The 20,724-nt window shown below is 44.3% G+C and overlaps 1 protein-coding gene across 2 annotated transcripts in view; it reads right to left on the bottom strand.

Moving 5' to 3' along the window:
• Positions 1 to 18,180, bottom strand: part of RAB6A (RAB6A, member RAS oncogene family) — an 82,100-nt gene extending 63,920 nt beyond the window's left edge. Inside the window, exon 1 of one of the 2 annotated variants that reach the window (XM_066250341.1) lies at positions 17,616 to 18,180. In XM_066250341.1, the coding sequence (XP_066106438.1) occupies positions 17,616 to 17,685 (70 nt within the window). In that variant the 5' untranslated portion in view covers positions 17,686 to 18,180. The remainder of the gene's footprint in view (positions 1 to 17,615) is intronic. The other variant, XM_066250330.1, reaches the window with a different exon arrangement.
• Between the last annotated feature and the right edge of the window lie 2,544 nt (positions 18,181 to 20,724).

Here is a 20,724-nt window from a genome sequence, read left to right as displayed (position 1 = left end):
ACAAGCCTTGGCTGGTGGCTTAGTGCATAGAGTGTCAGCCCAGCATATGGAAGTTCCAGGTTTGATTCCTGGTCAGGGTACCCAGAATAAGTGACTATCTTCTCCTCCCACAGCCAGTGGCTCGATTGGTTCAGGCATGGCCCTGAGGATAGCTCTGTTGACACGCATCAGCCTCAGGTGCTGAAAATAGCTCAATATTCAAGCATCAGCCCCAGATGGGGTTGCTGGACCGGGGGTGGATCCCCATAGGGGCACATGTGGGAGTCTGACTCATTATTTCTCTTCCTCTCACCAAAGGAAAAAAAATTTAAAAATTTATAAAGGAAGGGCACCAAAGGAAAAAAAATTAAAAAATTTATAGAGGGAGGGTTTGTTTTCTGAGTTTTTTAAAAATTTAAACTACATATATCATAAAATTTGTCATTTCAACAATTTTTAAGTATACAAATTCAGCAGCATTAAGTACATTTATAACAGTTTAGCTTTTTAGGAAGTAACTTATTTATATATATTTTAAATCTTTATTGATTTTAGAGAGATAAATAAAGAGGGAGAGAGAAAGAGAAAAACAACAATTTGTTGTTACACTTATTTATGCCTTTATTAGTTGATTTTTGTATGTGCCCTGGCTAGGGATTGAACCCGCAACCTTGGTGGATTGGGACAACACTCTAACCAACCGAGCAACCTGGCCAGGGCCTGGTTTACATTTTTATAAAGTTCACTCTAACATTAATGTAGAGAATGGATTTGAGAGGAGGTCTAAGAATAGAGGCTGGAAGGTACAGAGAACAATGTAAAATTTAAATCTACTTTATCACCCTGGTGGTGATATCACCCTGGTAGCTCAGTTTGTTACAGTGTCATCTGGATACACCAAAGTTGAAGGTTCCATTTCCGGTCAGAGCACATACAAGAATCAACCAAGGACGCATAAATAAGTGGAATGACAAACTGATGTTTTTCTCTCTTTTTCTAAAATCAATAAATAAAAAAATTATTTTTAATTGTAAGGAAGAGAAAATAAACTAAAAAAATGGATCTAGGCCCTGGCCGGTTGGCTCAGTGGTAGAGCGTCGGCCTGGCGTGAGGAAGTCCCAGGTTCGATTTCCGGCCAAGGCACACAGGAGAGGCGTCCATCTGCTTCTCCACCCCTCCCCCTTTCCTTCCTCTCTGTCTCTCTCTTCCCCTCCCGCAGCCGAGGCTCCATTGGAGCAAAAAGATGGCCCGGGTCCTGGGGATGGCTCCTTGGCCTCTGCCCCAGGTGCTAGAGTGGCTCTGGTCTCGACAGAGCGACGCCCTGGATGGGCAGAGCATCGCCCCCTGGTGGGCGTGCCGGGTGGATCCCGGTCAGGCGCATGCGGGAGTCTGTCTGACTGCCTCCCCATTTTCAGCTTCAGAAAAATACAAAAAAAAAAGGAAAAAAAAATGGATCTACTTTATTGCTCCCTGCTAGACTGTAAGCAAGAAGAGAATAGAGAGGGCCCTGGCCGGTTGGCTCAGCGGTAGAGCGTCGGCCTAGCGTGCGGAGGACCCAGGTTCGATTCCCGGCCAGAGCACATAGGAGAAGCGCCCATTTGCTTCTCCACCCCTCCGCCGCGCTTTCCTCTCTGTCTCTCTCTTCCCCTCCCGCAGCCAAGGCTCCATTGGAGCAAAGATGGCCCGGGCGCTGGGGATGGCTCTGTGGCCTCTGCCCCAGGCGCTAGAATGGCTCTGGTCGCAACATGGCAACACCCAGGAGGGTCGCAACATGGCGATGCCCAGGATGGGCAGAGCATCGCCCCCTGGTGGGCGTGCCGGGTGGATCCCGGTCGGGCGCATGCGGGAGTCTGTCTGACTGTCTCTCCCTGTTTCCAGCTTCAGAAAAATGCAAAAAAAAAAAAAAAAAGAGAATAGAGAGTATATCTCATCTGTTAACAGCTATAACCTCTAGAACCTCGCTCTATGCCTGGCACATGGTGAGCATCTGTTAAATGGATAAATGACCTACAAAATTATGAATTTTTTAAAAAGCAAAAACATATGTTTTGTATAGCATGTAACATATCTATAAAATCTAAAATCTAACGCCTGACCTGTGGTGGCGCAGTGGATAAAGTGTCGACCTGGAAATGCTGAGGTCGCCGGTTCGAAACCCTGGGCTTGCCTGGTCAAGGCACATATGGGAGTTGATGCTTTCAGCTCCTCCCTCCTTCTCTCTCTCTGTCTTTCTCTCACCCTTTCTCTTTCCTCTCTAAAATAAAAAATATATATATATAAAAAATCTAAAATCTATATGGGGTGTCTGGGCAAGGTTTTATGCAATCTCACAATAGCAGGACTGGATAACGATGCTTATTATCACTTAACTTTTAAAAATCATATAATATGTGCCCTTCAGCATAATATCATCAAGGTTCATCCATGCTGTAGCATGTGCCAGAACTTTAAGGCTCAGTATTATTCCATTGTATGTATATACCACATTTTTAAAAAATTAAAAGCATAACTGAGATATTTTAGTTAGCATATACTTGCATTAGTTTCAGGTGTACAACATAGTGATTCAACACTAACATGCATTACAAAGTGATTGCCACAATAAGTCTAATAACCATCTGTCACTGTACAAAGTTGTTAACTGCATTCCCTATGCTGTAAACATCACATCCCCATGACTTATTTATTTCATAACTACAAGTCTATATACCTCTTACTCCCCTTCACTTCCCCCTTCCCCTGCTACCCTCCTCTCTGGCAACCATCTGTTGTTCTCTGTATCTGAGTCTATTTCTGTTTTGTTTGTTCATTTGTTTTGTTTTTCAAAGTCCACATATAAGTGAAATCATACAATATTTATTTTCCTCTGTCTGACTCATTTCACTTAGCATAATACCCTCACGGTCCATTCATATTGTCACAAATGGCAAGATCTCATTCTTTTTTATGGATAAGTAATATTCCATTATGTACACACTGTACATATCACATTTTGTTTTTCCATTCATTCACTGATTGACACTTGACTTGCTTCTACCTTTTGGTTACTGTGAATAATGCTGCTATAAATATTGGTATGAGTGGTTTTCATTTTATGAAATGTATGTTTCAAAAAAGAGGGAAAAAACCAGAAACCGAAAACCTTAAGCAATTCTAAATGTCTATATGTAATCATCTAAATTACCTAAGTTTAGAAGCTAGACAGCAAATGGAAAATGGTAACTGACATAAAAGATTCTATAAAGATAAGTTTTAAACTGATGATGAGGAAAGCTAAGAAACAATATGATTTGTGTCAGAGAATCCCAATATGGCTCAGGAATTGTTGGTACCAAGTACATATAGAAATAAGGGTAAAGTGGTACTAAAAACAGAAGGACTAGGTGAAAGTCTGTTTAAAAGGTAGACTGACACTCTCTCACATCCCCTTCCTCTATTCCATACAGCCAGATCCTCATCAGAATATTGGAGAATTATGCTATGAAAAAGAAAAACAGTGTTTCTGGACTAGGGAATACAAGGTACAAGTAACGTCTAGAGTACAAACAGTATTAAAAACGAAGAAGTTATATCTATTTACTCTACGTTACCTTCAAACCCCTCTCCATTCAGCTCCAAGAAAGCTGGCAATCAAGCTTATCCTCTTCAGCAGGAAATCCGAACAGCAAGAATTAAAAGACCTTATATTAGAGTCTCTCCCAAAAAGGATTCAGCCAGACTGTCCTAAAAGAGAAGCCCCATAAACCCATATAAGAGCTTAAAGTCAAATTTTTAGTGCTCAACTCTTTTTTCTTGCTCAGGACTAATCTCTGCATCATTCCAATGTTAATATACAGTATGCACTACTGAAGTGAGCACAGTATTCAACTCTTAAATAGAAGCAGACAGCCAAGAATTATTAGTGTTTTTTTTTTTTTGCCTGACCAGGCAGTGGCGCAGTGGATAGAGCGTCGGATTGGGATGCAGAGGACCCAGGTTCGAGACCCTGAGGTGGCCAGCTTGAGTGCGGACTCATCTGGTTTGAGCAAAAAGCTCACCAGCTTGGACCCAAGGTCGCTGGCTCAAGCAAGGAGTTACTCAGCCTGCTGAAGGCCCATGGTCAAGGCACATATGAGAAAGCACTCAATGAACAACTAAGGTCTCACAACGAAAAACTGATGATTGATGCTTCTCATCTCTCTCCGTTCCTGTCTGTCTGTCCCTGTCTATCCCTCTCTCTGACTCTCTCTGTCACTGTAAAAAAAAAAAAAAAAAAAAAAAAAAAAAAATTATTAGTTTTTTGAGGACCACAAAAAATAAAGAAACTAAAATAGAGGTGAAAAGCAATTTACAAAAGCCTGGGTATTGGGAAGAAAGTCATATATCTCATTAATAACCTCAATTAACAAGATACTGAAATCAGAAAGATGTTACAGACAAGTAAAATTGAGAAAACAATGAAAATAGAGAAAAGGATATCATTCTAGTTCAGAAAATTTTCTGACACTTAAGAACATTAGTTGCCAGTACTAAAGGACTAATACCCATTATTCAGCACATAAAATGAAAAAAGACACATCATTATGAAAGGTCAAAAGACCAAGAGTCATAATGGCAACACTAGAATCTACAAGGCAATACATTAATTCTAAATTCCAGAAAACTTCCAGTGTAAGGGGTGTACAAATACATTTTCAGATACAGAAGGTCTCTACAAACTTCCTCTCATCCTTATTAGGAAACTATGTACTACACGATATGTTCAATGTAATGAAGGAGTAAACAAAGAAGAAAAAACGTAATCTGAAAAACAAGAAATCCCTCCAACACAGAAAGAGAAGAAAATCTTCAAAAATGATGGTAAATGTAGATTAGACCCCAAATTGACAGCTGTATACCAATCACAAAGGGTAACCAGTATAAATTAGGAAAGGTCAGAAGGTTCTCGGGGGAGATGTCCTAAGGAGATCAAAGTGAGGGAAAACCTGAAGCATTCCTACATAATAAAAGACAATTTACACTGATGGCAAAGAGATTAGAAATAAATAAATGATATGTATATATATTAAAGGAAAAAAGCAAGTTAAATAGTGACACAAAAGAAAAAAAGCATGCCAAGAATAATCAGTATATTACAAGGCTCAGCTGTAAATACCACTTACCTATTAATAATGTAAAGATTAAATACCAATCTAATCAAAATGTATATCTATATCTATATTCAGAGTATGGGGAAAACAACATTACCAAGTTAATATTACCATATCAGAAATGAAAAGAGCTTATTAGAAAGGTTAAATAAACTGTTCAAGATCACACTTTAAACATTGGGGTCAGAATTAGAATAGCCTGCTTATCTGTGGAGCTGTCTTTCTCACTATACATTGCCTCCTCAAGAAAAGCTTTAACTATAGCATGGGAATAGATTTGAAGATTCAGAACAGGAGTTTGCTATTAAAAACTACAAAATAGGCCCTGGCCGGTTGGCTCAGTGGTAGAGCGTCGGCCTGGCGTGCAGGAGTCCCAAGTTCGATTCCCGGCCAGGGCACACAGGAGAAGCGCCCATCTGCTTCTCCACCCCTCCCCCTCTCCTTCCTCTCTGTCTCTCTCTTCCCCTCCCACAGCCAAGGTTCCATTGGAGCAGAGTTGGCCCGGGCGCTGAGGATGGCTCTGTGGCCTCTGCCTCGGTCGCTAGAATGGCTCTGATTGCGGCAGAGCATCGCCCCCTGGTGGGCGTACCAGGTGGATCCGGTCGGGCGCATGCAGGAGGCTGTCTGACTGCCTCCTCGTTTCCAACTTCAGAAAAATACAAAAAACAAACAAACAAATAAACAAAAAAAAAACCCTACAAAATAGGTGACTTCCCTGGCCTCCATCTTTCTTCGGGGCCAGGGAACCTCGCCAGGCGGGATACGTGCTCTGTACTCAATAAAGCCTTTTGTTATTCCATACTTCATGGCTCTGGCCCCTTCCTTCCTTCTTGGCAGGGAAAAATACCTTACATTTTGGTGCCGAAACCCGGGAGGAGCTGAAGTCTGCAAGGACCACTCCTCTTCCTCATCCCCTCCGAGAAAGAACCAGGATCTCCAACCTTCCACCCACTTCGGTGCATGGTGCAGTAAGTCCCCTGCCTCCAGCTTCCCTTGAGTTCTTTCCTCCGAGACTCCCTGTCCGAAACCGTAGCTACGTCAGGGAACTCTTTTCTGTTCCGAGTGAGTGTGTGCTTGCAGAGACTTCCCAAGCATATCCACTTTACCTTTTCCTTCTGTGGCCAGACCTTGAGTTTTAGGACTCTAATACTCAAATCTGACCACTCTGAGGTCTGAGGGCAGCTGTGGGGGCACAGGAATCTCCCTCCCTAAAGAAGAAGAAACTGTTCTTCTTTTCCATTGTGGCCAGGCCACAGAACCCACTGAATTAGCCTCCTGAAGGGATTTTCAGTTTTAACACCCTCACCAATTTAACTATTGCCAAAAAAGCTGGGAACTGATTGGAGATCTCTTACATACACAGCTTCTAATTATTCGCGCACCCGTCCTTAATCTCTGTGCCGCCTGTTCCACCGCACAGGCCTTTTTCTGGCCAGAGAAACCTCACCTAAAACCTCCACTCCTGATCTTTCCTTCTCCACGGACTCCCAACCCTCTCTCCCTCCTGTCTGACCCCCAGGGGCACCCCTCTCTTGGGACTTTTCTCTGGTCCCTCTGCAGACCTCTTTTGTGCTCGGGTCTCTTCCCTCTGAGAGCCCCCTCCCCTCCCTTCGTAAAAACCTGTTTCTTATTCACCACTACCATCTCTCTTTCTCCTCCCCTGCTGGCCAGGGGCCCCTCCTTCTCGACTGTGTTCTTAAGCCCCTCCTCCGTCAGGCCATTCTCAGCCTGGCATTGGCTTTTACACTGGTTTTCAGGACGTCCAACCTCAATTTTCTTGCAGAAAATTCTGGCTCTGTCCTGCCTTTGGCTCCAGCGTTTCCTGTGGGATCTGGGTGCCAGGCTCCGCACGAGCCCCCCCCCCCTTATTCTCAACCCCCAAACCCCTATCCAGAACCTGTGAACACGGCATTTAAAGTTTTTAATGGTCCCAATTAGTAGAAACAGGCCAAGGCTGTTTGCCAGGCCCACATGTAGCAGAAGGTAATGCTCCTAACCCCGGCTCTTGTGGCAACCCTGAGGCCAATAGAACAATAGAGGCAAGGCACAGGAAGTGCCAGACCCAAATCCAAGCCACAAAGAGAAACCCCACCAGCAGCTTGCTTTAAGTGTGGCAAGCAGGACCACTGGTCCCAGCAGGGCCCCTGCCGGCAGCTGCCCACTGAGCCCTGCCCTGACTGCAAGCAGCCCAGTCACTGGCGGAGTGATTGCCCCTTTGGGCAACAGGTTTTTCCTCAGCGCCTCTATGTGGAGCACAAGCCGCCCGAATGGGAAGGCCAATCCAGCCAGGTGGGCGCATCGCTCGAATTCCTAGGACACGGCCTGGACTCGGAGAACCCAGGGTATGCTGCAACGAGTGGGTAAGTCCATCTCATTTCTTGTGGACACGGGGGCTACCTTCTCTTTTTGCCACCACACTCTGGACCTCTAATTCCCTCACAGGTCTTGGTTATGGGAATGGATAGGACCCTTTCCTTTCCCCTTTTTATGCCACTCCTGACAAGCAGTTTTGCTTCAAGTTTGCCTCCTTACAGGACCACTGGCAGTCGGAACCACTGGACTCCATCCATCTCCAGCTCACCAAAAGGCTGGATCCTGCAAATTCCCCTATTACTCCTCCTTTTTTTAAAATCCTTACAGGACCCCTGTGTTCTTTCTTCGTCTCTTGGGATTCCCTTCTTGCTAATGTGGCCAAGTCTCTAAATTCAAATCGCTCAAATGATGAGGCATGTTCCAAGCTAGACAGGCCACCTTCGGCCACATCCTTTTTCAAATGTGATTGTATTCTTCCCAACCTCCCTTCATCCTCCTGCCTCCTCTCTTCCCCTGGGGCCATTCGACTTCTGTTTTTCTCCCTCTCCCTTCTCCCCTTCGAGCCTTCTCTCTCCACACGAAATAAAATCCTTACAGGACCGCATCTGTAAAGTTTCTCCAATCACGGCCACACAGATGTTCCTCCTGACACCCCTCAAAACCACCTTCTGATCTCCCCCTCCCCACGATGCCCCTAATCAGCAGGAAGTAGCCAGACGAATAAACGGCGCCCCTTTTCTATTTAACACAAAAGGTCAGAATGTAAGGTCAGTGGATAATGGGGGATGGTCATGTGGGGAACCCAGACCCGGGAACTTTGGCTAGGACCGCCCACAACCAAGTGCGCCAAAAGAAGCTTCGCAGGAACCCTTTGGAAAAAAGTGACTATCTGCCAGCCAGTGAGATTTCACCACATCATATTAGCCCGACTTCCCTAGAGGACCCCTTTAAATATCTCCCACACGGTTTAATCCTCGTGACTTTCCTGGCCTCCATCTTTCCTTGGGGCCAGGGAACCTCACCAGGCGGGATGCGTGCTCTGTACTCAATAAAGCCTTTTGTTATTCCACAAAAAAAAAAAAAAAAAAAAAAAAAGCCTGACCTGTGGTGGCGCAGTGTATAAAGCGTCAACCTGGAAACACTGAGGTCTCTGGTTCAAAACCCTGGGCTTGCCTGGTCAAGGCACATATGGGAGTTGATGCTTCCTGCTCCTCCCTCCCCCTTCTCTCTCTCTCTCTCTCTCTCCTCTTTAAAAAACAAAAAAAACAAAAAACTACAAAATATGTTTTCCTGGAGATATCTAATCTAATAGGATGAAGTAACTTAAGAGTGGTCCAATTTAACTGTCATAACCAAGAACAGTCTAAGGAGACCTACAATTAAATCAAGTGTATTATCCTGGATGGGATCTTAAAAACAGAAAAAAGGAGAAAAAAAAAAAAGATAAAACTAAAAAAAAAAAAAATCTAAATAAAATAAAATATAGACTTAGGTTAATAATTATATTAATTGTAAAAAATGTACATGGGGGGCCTGACCTGTGGTGGCACAGTGGATAAAGCGTCGACCTGGAAATGCTGAGGTCGCCGGTTCGAAACCCTGGGCTTGCTTGGTCAAGGCACATATGGGAGTTGATGCTTCCAGCTCCTCCCCCCTTCTCTCTCTCTGTCTCTCTCTCTCTGTCTCTCTCTCTCATCTCTAAAAAATGAATAAATAAAATTAAAAAAAAAAATGTACATGGGGGACGTTAATTATGGAAAAAACTAAATGTAGAGTATATGGAAGCTTTGTACTATCTTTGCAATTTTTCTGTAACTCTAACGCTATTTTGGAAACAAAAACAAAAATAGAATGAATAAGCTCTTTATGTACTAATATGAAAAGACCCTCTAGGGCAGAGGTCGGGAACCTATGGCTCGTGAGCCAGATGTGGCTCTTTTGATGGCTGCACCTGGCTCACAGACAAATCTTTAATAAAAAAAAATAATAACATTAAAAATATAAAACATTCTCATGTATTACAGTTCATTCACTTCCTACCGCTCGTGTTCATGGTTGTGGGTGGCTGCAGCCAATCACAGCTGTCCTCCAGGACACCACCAAATTTTTATTGGATAATGCGTAACATACACAGGTTGTTGTATGGCTCTCATAGAATTACATTTTAAAATATGTGGCGTTCATGGCTCTATCAGCCAAAAAGGTTCTCGACTCCTGCCCTAGGGCAATGTCTTCAACCACACATCTGTGGACTGGTGCGAGTCCAGCGGAAATTTCCTGCCAGTCTGTGAAAGAATTAATCATTCTGATGTTGTATGAAGATTATAGACCCAATGATCTTAGTCAATTTCATTTAGGCTCAAAGTGATTTAGTCTTAGAGGTCCATGAAATAATTCTCCTATTTTCACCAATCCCCAAGTGTAAAAAGTTTTAAAACCACTGGTCTAGAGTACATTAAGTAGAAAAACCAAAGTGCAGAATAAAGTCTGATATATCTTATGCAAGTAGAATTAGAAACTATATTCATACTTGCTTGTCTGCATAAAAAAAAAATCCCAGAATATACTCAAGAAAATAACATAATTATTAAAGAAGAATTGGGTGTGGGGTGAAAAATTGGGGTCACAGGAACAAGGGTGGTACTAAGTTTTCTCAGAGTATACCTCTTTATATAATTTTTTTAGTGTGTGTGTGTGTGTGTGTGTTAGAGAGAGAGAGAGAGGGAGAGAGAGAACCATCAACTTGCAGTTGCAGCACTTTTAGTTGTTCATTAATTTGCTTCTCACATGTGCCTTGACTGGGGGGGTCCAACAGACCCAGTGACCCCCTGCTCAAACCAGTGACCCTGGGATTGTGTCGATGATCCCACACTCAGGCAAGCAACCTCACGCTCAAACTGGCAAGCCTACACTCAAGCTGGATGAGCCTGTCCTCAAGCCAGCAACCCTGGAGTTTCAAACCTGGGACCTCAGCATCCCAACTCGATGCTCTCGACGTTCTATCCACTATGCCACCACCAGTCAGGCTATATAATTTTTGATTTGTGAAATTTGTGGTTGTATTACCTATTAGAAACAAAATTGGAGGAGAAAAAATGTGGCCCAGTTTACAGCCTTATGAGTAATACCTTATGAGGAATGGATTAGAGCAGTGGTCCCCAACCCCCAGGCTGCGGACCAGTACTAGTGTGCAGAGAAAGAATAACTTACATTATTTCCGTTTTATTTATATTTAAGTCTGAATGATGTTTTATTTTTTTTAAATGACCAGATTCCCTGTTACATCCATCTAAGACTCACTCTTGACGCTTGTCTTGGTCACGTGATACATTTATCTGCCCACCCTAAAGGCCGGTCCGTGAAAATATTTTCCGACATTAAACCGGTCCATGGCCCAAAAAAGGTTGGGGACCACTGGATTAGATGACTTCTCAAAGTCTCCTCTGACTATGGACTGCTCTAATTAAAGAATTTAAACTAAAGATGTTTAAACTATTAGTTTTATTTATAAATGTGCCTTACCTGAAACTCCATCTTCCCTTGTCACTTCTCTGTACCCTTTAATTCTACTCTTCAAAGCAGCTGCACTTATCACACTATATTTGGTATTATATATTTCTTCCCCAATGAAATGTAAATTTCTTAAGAGTAGATTCTAACAAACCACTTGACAGAATAGCAGTTTTTAGTTAACATTTGTTAAAATAAAATATTTACTGAGCACTTTTCATGTGCAAGGCACTTTTCTAAATGCTTTACACTTATTAACTAATTTAACCTTTATAGTAAATTTACATATAGATCCTATTATCTTTATTCTTAGATAAAAAAATTGCAACATAAAGAGGCAAATAATTTGCCTATGGTGAGTGGCCAGTGCTAAAATATAAAATGCAGACTCTGTGCTGTTACTCACTAGCTCTACTGTTTAAAGGCTTCAAAACAAGAAATGGAAAACATCCCCCTTGATTGTCCTAACTTGCAATATGAAGCTGCAATACAAATGGTTTGATATTATCTAACTCAGAAGTTCTCAAACTGTGGTCCCCTGACCACCAGTACCTTTTCATAGGGTTTACTACCCTCATAGTGGCCAAAACAATTTTCATAATATTAAGATGTTATTTGGCTCTCTTCACTTTCATTCTCTTATGAATGTACAGTGGAGTTTTTCAGAGTCTACATGATGTGTCATATTACAACATACTGAATGCAGAAGCTTTGAAAATCCAGATATCTTCTAATAACTCAGATAGTAAAGAAATTTGCAAATATATATATTAAAAATACACCACTCTCGCCTGACCAGGCGGTGGTGCAGTGGATAGAGTGTTGGACTGGAATGCAGAAGGCCCAAGTTTGAGACCCCGAAGTCACCAGCTTGAGCCCAAGGTCACTGGCTCGAGCAAGGGGTTGCTCGGTCTGCTGAAGGCCTACGGTCAAGGCACATATAAGAAAGCAATCAATGAACAACTAAGGTGTTGCAATGCGCAATGAAAAACTAATGATTGATGCTTCTCATCTCTCTGTTCCTGTCTGTCTGTCCCTGTCTATCCCTCTCTCTGACTCTCGCACTGTCTCTGGGGGGAAAAAAAAGAATTTCAAAAAAAATACACCACTCTCACTAAATTTTTGTTTGGAAAATAGTTCTTTTGTTAAAAATGATTATATTACTATGTAATAGGCTTAATACTATTATTTTTAAGTGAATCAAATATTTTTAAATTTTCTCAGTTAACTTTCAATACCAGAGCTCTTTAGAGGCCTCAACAATTTGTAAGCACATAACCGACACTTAAGACCAAGTTTAAGATCACTGATGTAGCCAAATCTAAACTGTTTAGGACTCCTGATCTCTGACAGTAAAACATTTATTTTTTTTAATGAGGGGGAGGGGATTCAGACACAGACGCACAGACAGATGGGAAAGGAGAGAGGTGTGAAGCATCAACTTGTTGCAGCACTTTAGTTGTTCACTGATTGCTTTCTCATAAATGCCTTGACCCAGGGGCTCCAGGTGAGCCAGTGATCCCTTGCTCAAGTCAGTGACCTTGGGCTTCAAGCCAGTGACCTTTGGGCTCAAGCCAGTGACCATGGGGTCATGTCTATGATCCCACGCTCAAGCCAGTGACCTCAGAGTATTGAACCTGGGTCTTCAGTGTCCTAGGTCGATGCTCTATCCACTGTACCCCCACCTGGTCAGGCAGTAAAATACTTTTTTACATCAAAGGAAGTGATGTAAAAAAGGTAATACACCATAAGAAGTAAGCAGTCGTAGGCCAGGTAAGTGCTTCTCCCTGAGATTACATTTCCTAATTTGTAACTCATAACATTTGTTTGTAGTAATATCCTTATACTGTACACCAAAATGACATTCCTAAAAGCACCTCTGCATTTCAAGACAGGTAGCAAAAAACAGTAAAAAAAAAAAAAAATTCCTCAAAGAAACTTCAGATTAAAATTGTGCATTTCAACTTTCCTTTATTAAACCATGTACATACACTACTGAAAAATAAACTATAAGAATTTATAAGGCCCTGGCCGGTTGGCTCAGTGGTAGAGTGTCAGCCTGGCGTGCGGGAGTCCCGGGTTCGATTTCCGGCCAGGGCACACAGGAGAAGGGCCCATCTGCTTCTCCACCCCTCCCCCTCTCCTTCCTCTTTGTCTCTTTCTTCCCCTCCTGCAGCCAAGGCTCCATTGGAGCAAAGTTGGCCCAGGCGCTGGGGATGGCTCTGTGGCCTCTGCCTCAGGCACTAGAATGGCTCTGGTTGCAGCAGAGCGACGCCCCAGATGGGCAGAGCATCACCCAGTAGTGGGCATGCCGGGTGGATCCCGGTCAGGCACATGCGGGAGTCTGTCTGACTGCCTCCCCATTTCCAACTTCAGAAAAATACAAAAAATAAAATAAAGAATTTATAGAAAGATTACCAAGGCTGATGACCTTTACTCAATCTGAGGTGTCATATACTAAAACAATCTATCTTCATTACAGAATACAGAACCTTAAAATTTTGATATGCTAAATAAAACAGTTTACCTAGCTTAAAATGATTGTCTTTAATATCATTTGACATAACAGCAAGTCATTTAGCAATAGCTTTAACAAAATAAAACTAATTTTGCTCAACTCAAAAAAGTGCAAAATCCTAGCCAGTCCTTTTTTTTTTTTTAAAGTGAAATGGTGAGGGCTATAAATTATTGGGTTTTCAGCCACCCTGAACATCTGCAATGTCGCTGCATACAATCAAACAAGTAAATATGAAATGTTATTGTTGCCCTGCCTGGATAGCTCAGTTGGTTCAAGTGTAGTTCTGAAGCATAAAGGTTGCCTGTTTGAGCCCTGGTCAAGGCATATACAGGAACAGATCTCTGTTACTGTCTCTTCTCTCTCCCCCCACTTCCTCTCTCTATAAAATCAATTAAAAAAAATAAAATGTTAATTTATTAATTGTATAAAGAAAAAAATGTAGACCTATCCATAGCAAAGATTAAGACAGGCTACTAGCAGCCCTGGCCGGTTGGCTCAGCGGTAGAGCGTCGGCCTAGCGTGCGGACGACCCGGGTTCGATTCCCGGCCAGGGCACATAGGAGAAGCGCCCATTTGCTTCTCCACCCCTCCGCCGCGCTTTCCTCTCTGTCTCTCTCTTCCCCTCCCGCAGCCAAGGCTCCATTGGAGCAAAGATGGCCCGGGCGCTGGGCATGGCTCTGTGGCCTCTGCCTCAGGCGCTAGAGTGGCTCTGGTCGCAATATGGCGACGTCCAGGATGGGCAGAGCATCGCCCCCTGGTGGGCAGAGCTTCGCCCCTGGTGGGCGTGCCGGGTGGATCCCGGTCGGGCGCATGCGGGAGTCTGTCTGACTGTCTCTCCCCGTTTCCAGCTTCAGAAAAATACGAAAAAAAAAAAAGAAAAAAAAAATACTAGTTTTTAATCTTCATGGGACTTGCATTCTGCTGTGGGAAACAGATTAAAAAAACATAAGAATTACAAATGTGGTAAATTCTATTAAGGAGACAAACAAGGCTTTGCCACGGATTAGTCTTTGAAAGCTGAATTGTGGAATTCTAAAACCTAAAGATAAATAATTCATTAATAATTACATCAAAATGATATGGATTCTTCAGACCTCTGCTAATGTACAAGAAAACTACAGACACTGCCCAACTACAGAAAGATTGAAACCCCGAGATCAATCTTTCATTGTCAAAGCTACTGGATGGTATTACCTAGCAATACAGTGGCCTCAAAAGATACTAATCTCACAGTTCCATAGAGTTAAAAGGCATACAAACAAACCTAAAAAAATTCTCAGAGGAGCCTAAGGAGACAGGACAACTAAATGTAATGTGTTATCCTGAAATGAATGCTAAAACAGAAAAAGATAAAACTAAGGAAATCTGAATAAGCTATGGTCTTTAGTTAATAATGTATTAATATTGGCTCATTAACTGTAACAAATGTACCATAGTAATGTAAGATAATAATAGGGAAAACTGGATGGGGCTATATGGGAACCTTTCACACAATCTTAATTTTTCTATAAATCTAATATGATTCTATAAAATAAAGTCTATTTTTTTTTAAATCTAAGGTGACTTCAGGAATTGGGGAGGAGTGGAGTTATTAAAGACTTAAAGTGAGATTTGAAAAAAAGATGAAAAGAGAAAAAATAAAAGAAGAAAGATTCAGAAGCCATAACATTGCCATGTCAATTCTCTACTAATATTAAAATCTTCCTAGGACAGATATTAACGGGTTTTTCATGCAAACTAAATAGTTCTGCATCACAACATAAGGCAGGCAATAACATCCCTCGAGGGCACAATAAGCACTTTAGATCCTATTTATCAATAATGATCAATAGGCTATATTTTATGTTGTGGCACTGTTCTGAAATTGCCATAAAATTCTTGAACTAAGATCAACTATGTAGGTCTTACCAAGTTACTTAAGAAACAAGCTTATGGCCTGACCAGGCAGTGGCACACTGGATAGAACATCAGCCTGGGATGCTTAAGACTCAGGTTCAAACTCCTGAGGCTGCCGGCTTAAGCACAGGCTCATCCAGCTTGAGCGCGAGGTCGCTGGCTTAAGCATAAGATCATAGACATGACACCATGGACACTGGCTTGAGCAAGTGGTCACTGGCTCAGTTGCAGCCCCCCTTCCCCATCATCAAGGCACATAGGAGAAAGCAATCAATGAACAACTGAGGTGTCCTAACTATGAGTTGATGCTTCTCATCTTTCTCCCTATCTATCCCACCCTTAAAAAAAAAAAAAGCCTATGCCTGAACAGGTGGTGGTACAGTGGATACAGCATTGGCCTGGGACGCAGAGGACCCAGGTTCAAAACCGCAAGGTCGCTGGCTTGAGCGTGGGGTCATTGGCTTAAGCATGGGATTACAGACATGATTCCCAGGGTCATTGGCTCAACTGGAGTGCCCCCCACTTCAAGGCATATATGAGAAAGCAATCAATGAACAACTAAGCTGCTGCTATGAAGAACTGATACTTCTCTCTCCCTTCCTGTCTGTTCGTTTCTCTTGCAAAAAAGAAAAAAAAAAAAAACGAGTATAAGCTCATACTTCACGAAAATGCATAAGTAAAGAAAAACTACATTTTTCCTTGGTAAAGGGGAAGAAAGAAAAGATTACATGTGAAAGAAGAAAAATAACTTCTCAGGTCCAATTGGAAGCAATTTTGCAACCTAATTAGTATTAAATGGTTCATGCTCTTAACTTATATCAGTTATCTTCCTTCCAATCAAAAAATAAATGTTTTCTATAACCTAGCCTAAGCCATCTTCTAGGGGTAACTCAATGTTTGATGACTTGGGAGAAACTACTCTCTCAATGACTGAATTTTAAAGATGGTTATGAAAAGTGTGAGAAAAACAAAGGATGATAATCTCTAAATTGCCAAGTATGAAGTTTGCATAATATTGCATAAAACTTAATCACCACAAGAAGTAATTTCAGAGACAGCCATCACAAAAGGATCATGTATCTTATACAAATTATAGCAGCCTTATCAAGTAAATAAAATAAAATTTCACTTATACAATAAAATATTAAGCATAAAAGTCACTTAACTGAAGCAGTATTATATATTTAAATATAATTTAGAAAACTAGATGATGAATCAATTCCTACTCCAGTACTCTCTAACCCCAAAGGAAATTACCAAACAAAGGTGTTCGTTATTCTCAAGCCTTCTCTCACAGGAATCGTAAATATAATTAACTGGAAAATACTCAAGAAGAAATGGAATAATTAACATTTCCCCAGTAATTCCTGTTTGCACCACCATGAGGAGAATCAGACGCTGCTTCATGTTGAAAGGAGAAAAAAGAGGTGAGATGTGAAAAATTCTAAGTAAAACGGTCATGACATAGCATCTGGCAGAGATTGGGAAAGTATCAATATTGCCAAAATAATTGATAGGGATCAAAGTCAAGAGAAGAAAATTAGGTTTTCCAACAATCCACAGCCTAACCCCAAGGGGCAAAAACCCCCACTGCCGCCGCCACCCCTAATTCCCCCACCCCAACCACTCCATCCTCAGGTCGCCTCCATTCAGATACACATCCTCTCTAACCCAGGCTAATTCCCCACCCACGTGAAAACCATCCAAGAATTTTATGCGACCCCCACTTCCATTAGAACTGCACTTCTCAGGGCCAAGCCTCTGGGGACAACAACGCCCAGATCCCACCCTCCTCCCCAAGGTTGAAGAGGGCTGGTTCCCGGTTCCTTGGAAATGGGGCTTGCCGGGGTGGGCCTCACAGAGCTGAAGAACTGGGATAAAAGCAATGAATAAGGGTGGGGCTCAAGGAAGGGCGCTGGGGTGGGTGAGACGACAGAGACAGGAGGAAGAAAGGGATGGACAGGAGGCTGAGACTGGGAGGAGTGGGGTGGGGTGGGGACTGGGGGAAGGCAGACTGACGGAAGAGGGTCAGGCTGCGGGGATAGGAGACACCGGAGTCGGGGGCGAAAGGGTCAAAATCCAACCGAAGGATCGAGGCGAAGAGGAACCGGTGGCTAAGAGGGGTTGAGAACCCGGGGAAGGGTTGGGGGGGGGGGGACCGAGCGCGAAGGCGAGGCCGGCAAGGAGCCTCGGCGGACTGAAGGGCCGCACTGGGGGCGGTGCAGGGAAGCCGCGGCCAGCTGCCAGGAGTGGGGGAGCCGCGCACTCACCGCTCTGCTCCCCCAGGAACACCAGCTTGAATTTCCTCAGCGGGTTCCCGAAGTCTCCGCCAGTGGACATAATGGAGCCGGAGAAGCGACAGCCGCCTCAGCCCAGACACCTCCCGGACCAACGCTGCTTCAACTGGTTGACGAAAAAGGCGAGAGGAAGGGCGGGCGCTGAGCTCTCTCGGCCCCTGCAGGACCTGGCGGCGAAGCAAGGCTTGGGGAGCAGGACTCCTCCACGGACAGGCAGCCGTCGCCGCCGCCTCCCCACGGTGTCGCCGAGCGAGGCCCGCGGCTGGGTAGCGAAGGAGGGCGGTGTCGGAAGAAGACAGCAATATGGTCGGAGTTCCCAAGGCTAGCGCTGTTTCGTTCCCAGCACCCAGCACGGAGACTTGGGTGACAGGCGGAGGGTAGCGTAGCCAGAACCTGAGACGTCTGGGACCTATGACATGAAGCGCCCCAGCTATCTCAGCTGCCGCCGCGCCGCAGCCCAACCTGCTGAGTGCGCGTGCCTATGCGCGGCGCAGGGAGAGCGCGGGCGCGAGCCCGCCGGCCCCTGGAGTGCGTGCGTGAGTGCGTGCATGTGTTAGTGTGGACGCGTGCGCACCACAGCCAGTGTCTTCCTGGTTTAGCCTGTTCTCCCGCCTCCTCCTGCGCAGCGAAGACGAGGGGGTGGCTTGGTCTCCACTAGCGTCAGTAGAAGAAAGGAGGCAGCAGGGCGGAGCCCGGGGGAAGTGAAGGGAGTGGAATAAGAAGGAAGTCGAATACGTCACTTTCATGCTGAACCAATTGGAAGAGACCAAAGGCGGGCCCGGCCGGGAGTGAGGTGGCGGCGCGAGAGCGCGCGCGTTCCACGCTGGGTGCAAAAACGTCGTCCGGCACCGACCACGCGAACTGTGGCGCGTCACAGCCTGAGGGGAGGAGAAGGGAGGTGGAGCGGATGCGGGGCAGGAGTGGAGGTGGGATTGAGCCCAGCATTGTACAAGTGTTATCAGGGAGCCAACGTGTGAACTAGGTTCTTCTATCCGGAGCATTCAGGCCTGCCTCACGTTCCTCAGATCCTTCTTCATTTGTGCACCCACCCACCTTCTCCATCTTATTATCATAAATATTCACCCCATATCTTACTAGGTACACCCTCAGCTGTTACTCCCAGAGTTTCTTATCTACCTTTTTGCGGATGAGGAGACTAAAGCTCAGAGGAAAGAAATGGCTTACTAAATCCACAAAGACAGAAGGGACCCCAGGTTTTGCCCCCCCCCCACAAAAACACACACTGAAATGTTGCCGTCTCCTCATTTCTCTAGCTTGACCTGTTTTGTCTTCTATTATTAGTCTTTGTTCCTCAGATGTTGACAACTAGGTGACTCCCACCTCTGCAGTCGTGTACAAACCCCTCATTGTACAGATGGTGAAACTGAGGCCCACATAGAAGGGAAAATAAACGTTGCAAAGAGGTCACACAATAAATTTGGCCTGATTGCCCTGGCCTGTTGGCTCAGTGGTAGAGCAACGGCATGTGGAAGTCCCGGGTTAGCTTCCTGGTCAGGGCACACAGGAGAAGCGACCACCTGCTTCTTCTCCCCTCCTCCCCCTTTCTCTCCCTCTCTCTAATCTCTTTCTCTTTCTTCCCCTTCCCCAGCCCTGGCTCGAATGAGCAAGTTGGCCCTGGGCGCTGAGGATGTCTCCATGGCCTTGCCTCATGCACTAAAATAGCTCAGTAGCCCAAGCATTAGAGCAGCAGCCCCAGATGAGCAGAGCATCAGCCCCCAGAGAGGGGTTGCTAAGTGGGTTCCGGTGGGGATGCATGCGGGAGTCTGTGCTTTCCTGCCTCTCACTTGATAAGTAAGTAAGTAAATAAATAAGTAAATAAATAATTTTGGCCTAATTGAGCCCAAACATGGGGAAGGGAATTTTGTGTGTGTGTGTGTGTGTGTTTTTCTGAAGTGAGAAGCAGGGAGGCAGACAGATAGACTCCCGCAAGCGCCAGACGAATCCACTCAGCATGCTCACTAGGGGGGCCATGCTGTGCCCATCTGGGGCTGTTGCTCCATTGCAATCAAAGCCATTTTAACGCCTGAGGTGAGGCAATGGTACCATCCTCAGTGCCAAGAGCCAACTTGCACCATTGGAGCCTTGGCTGAGGTAGGATGGGGCAGGGGTTGGGGGGAGGAGAAAGAGAAGGGATTGGAGAAGGATGGAGAAGCAGATGGTTGCTTCTGTGTGCCCTGACCAGGGATGGAACCTGGGACATCCACACACCCGGCGGACGTTCTACCACTGAGCCAACCGGCCAGGGCCGGAAGGGGATGTTTTAAAGCTCTTCTGTTCCTCCTAAAGCAGGGCTTCTAAATCTGCTATGGATAGGCCTCCCTTAAATTAGTCATCTGAAACATGTGCATTTTTCTTTGGAGAGGATCTGTGGTTGGATTCAGCTGGTTCGCACAGGTTCAGCAGAACCAATACATAATATTTTTGTTGAGTTCAGCAAACCGGTTGTTAAACATGGCATTTGTAATCAGAGTCTCTGTAAGGTGGGCACCTGGGCAGCTGCCCAATGTGGAAATCACAAATTTACATTCCTTACTCTTTTTTAACATTCATCTGCTCAACAGCGTCTTCTAAGCACCCATAATAATGTTCATTCCTTCCATAGGTGAAAAAAATTGCAAGTGAAGATGCCAATCAAGAAGGAATATGGAGCCTGACCAGGTGGTGGCACAGTGGATAGAGCGTCAGACTGGGATGCGGAGGACCCAGGTTCGAGATCCCGAGGTCGCCAGCTTGAGTGCAGGCTCATCTGGTTTGAGCAAAGCTCACCAGCTTGGACCCAAGGTCGCTAGTTTGAGCAAGGGGTAACTCGGTCAGCTGTAGCTCCCCCCCCCCCCCCCCCCCCGTCAAGGCGCATATGAGAAAGCAATCAATGAACAACTAAGGTGTCACAACGAAAAACTGATGATTGATGCTTCTCATCTCTCTCCGTTCCTGTCTGTCTGTCCCTATCTATCCCTCTCTCTGACTCTCTCTGTAAAAAAAATTAAAAAAAGAAGCAATATGGAAATATCTCAACAGTTTTAATGTTTTTTTGTCAGATATTTTTTATTATTATTTTAAA

This window comes from Saccopteryx bilineata, chromosome 1, assembly GCF_036850765.1.
Source record: "Saccopteryx bilineata isolate mSacBil1 chromosome 1, mSacBil1_pri_phased_curated, whole genome shotgun sequence".
NCBI lineage: Eukaryota > Metazoa > Chordata > Mammalia > Chiroptera > Emballonuridae > Saccopteryx > Saccopteryx bilineata.
This window is presented reverse-complemented; position numbering and strand designations above follow the sequence as displayed.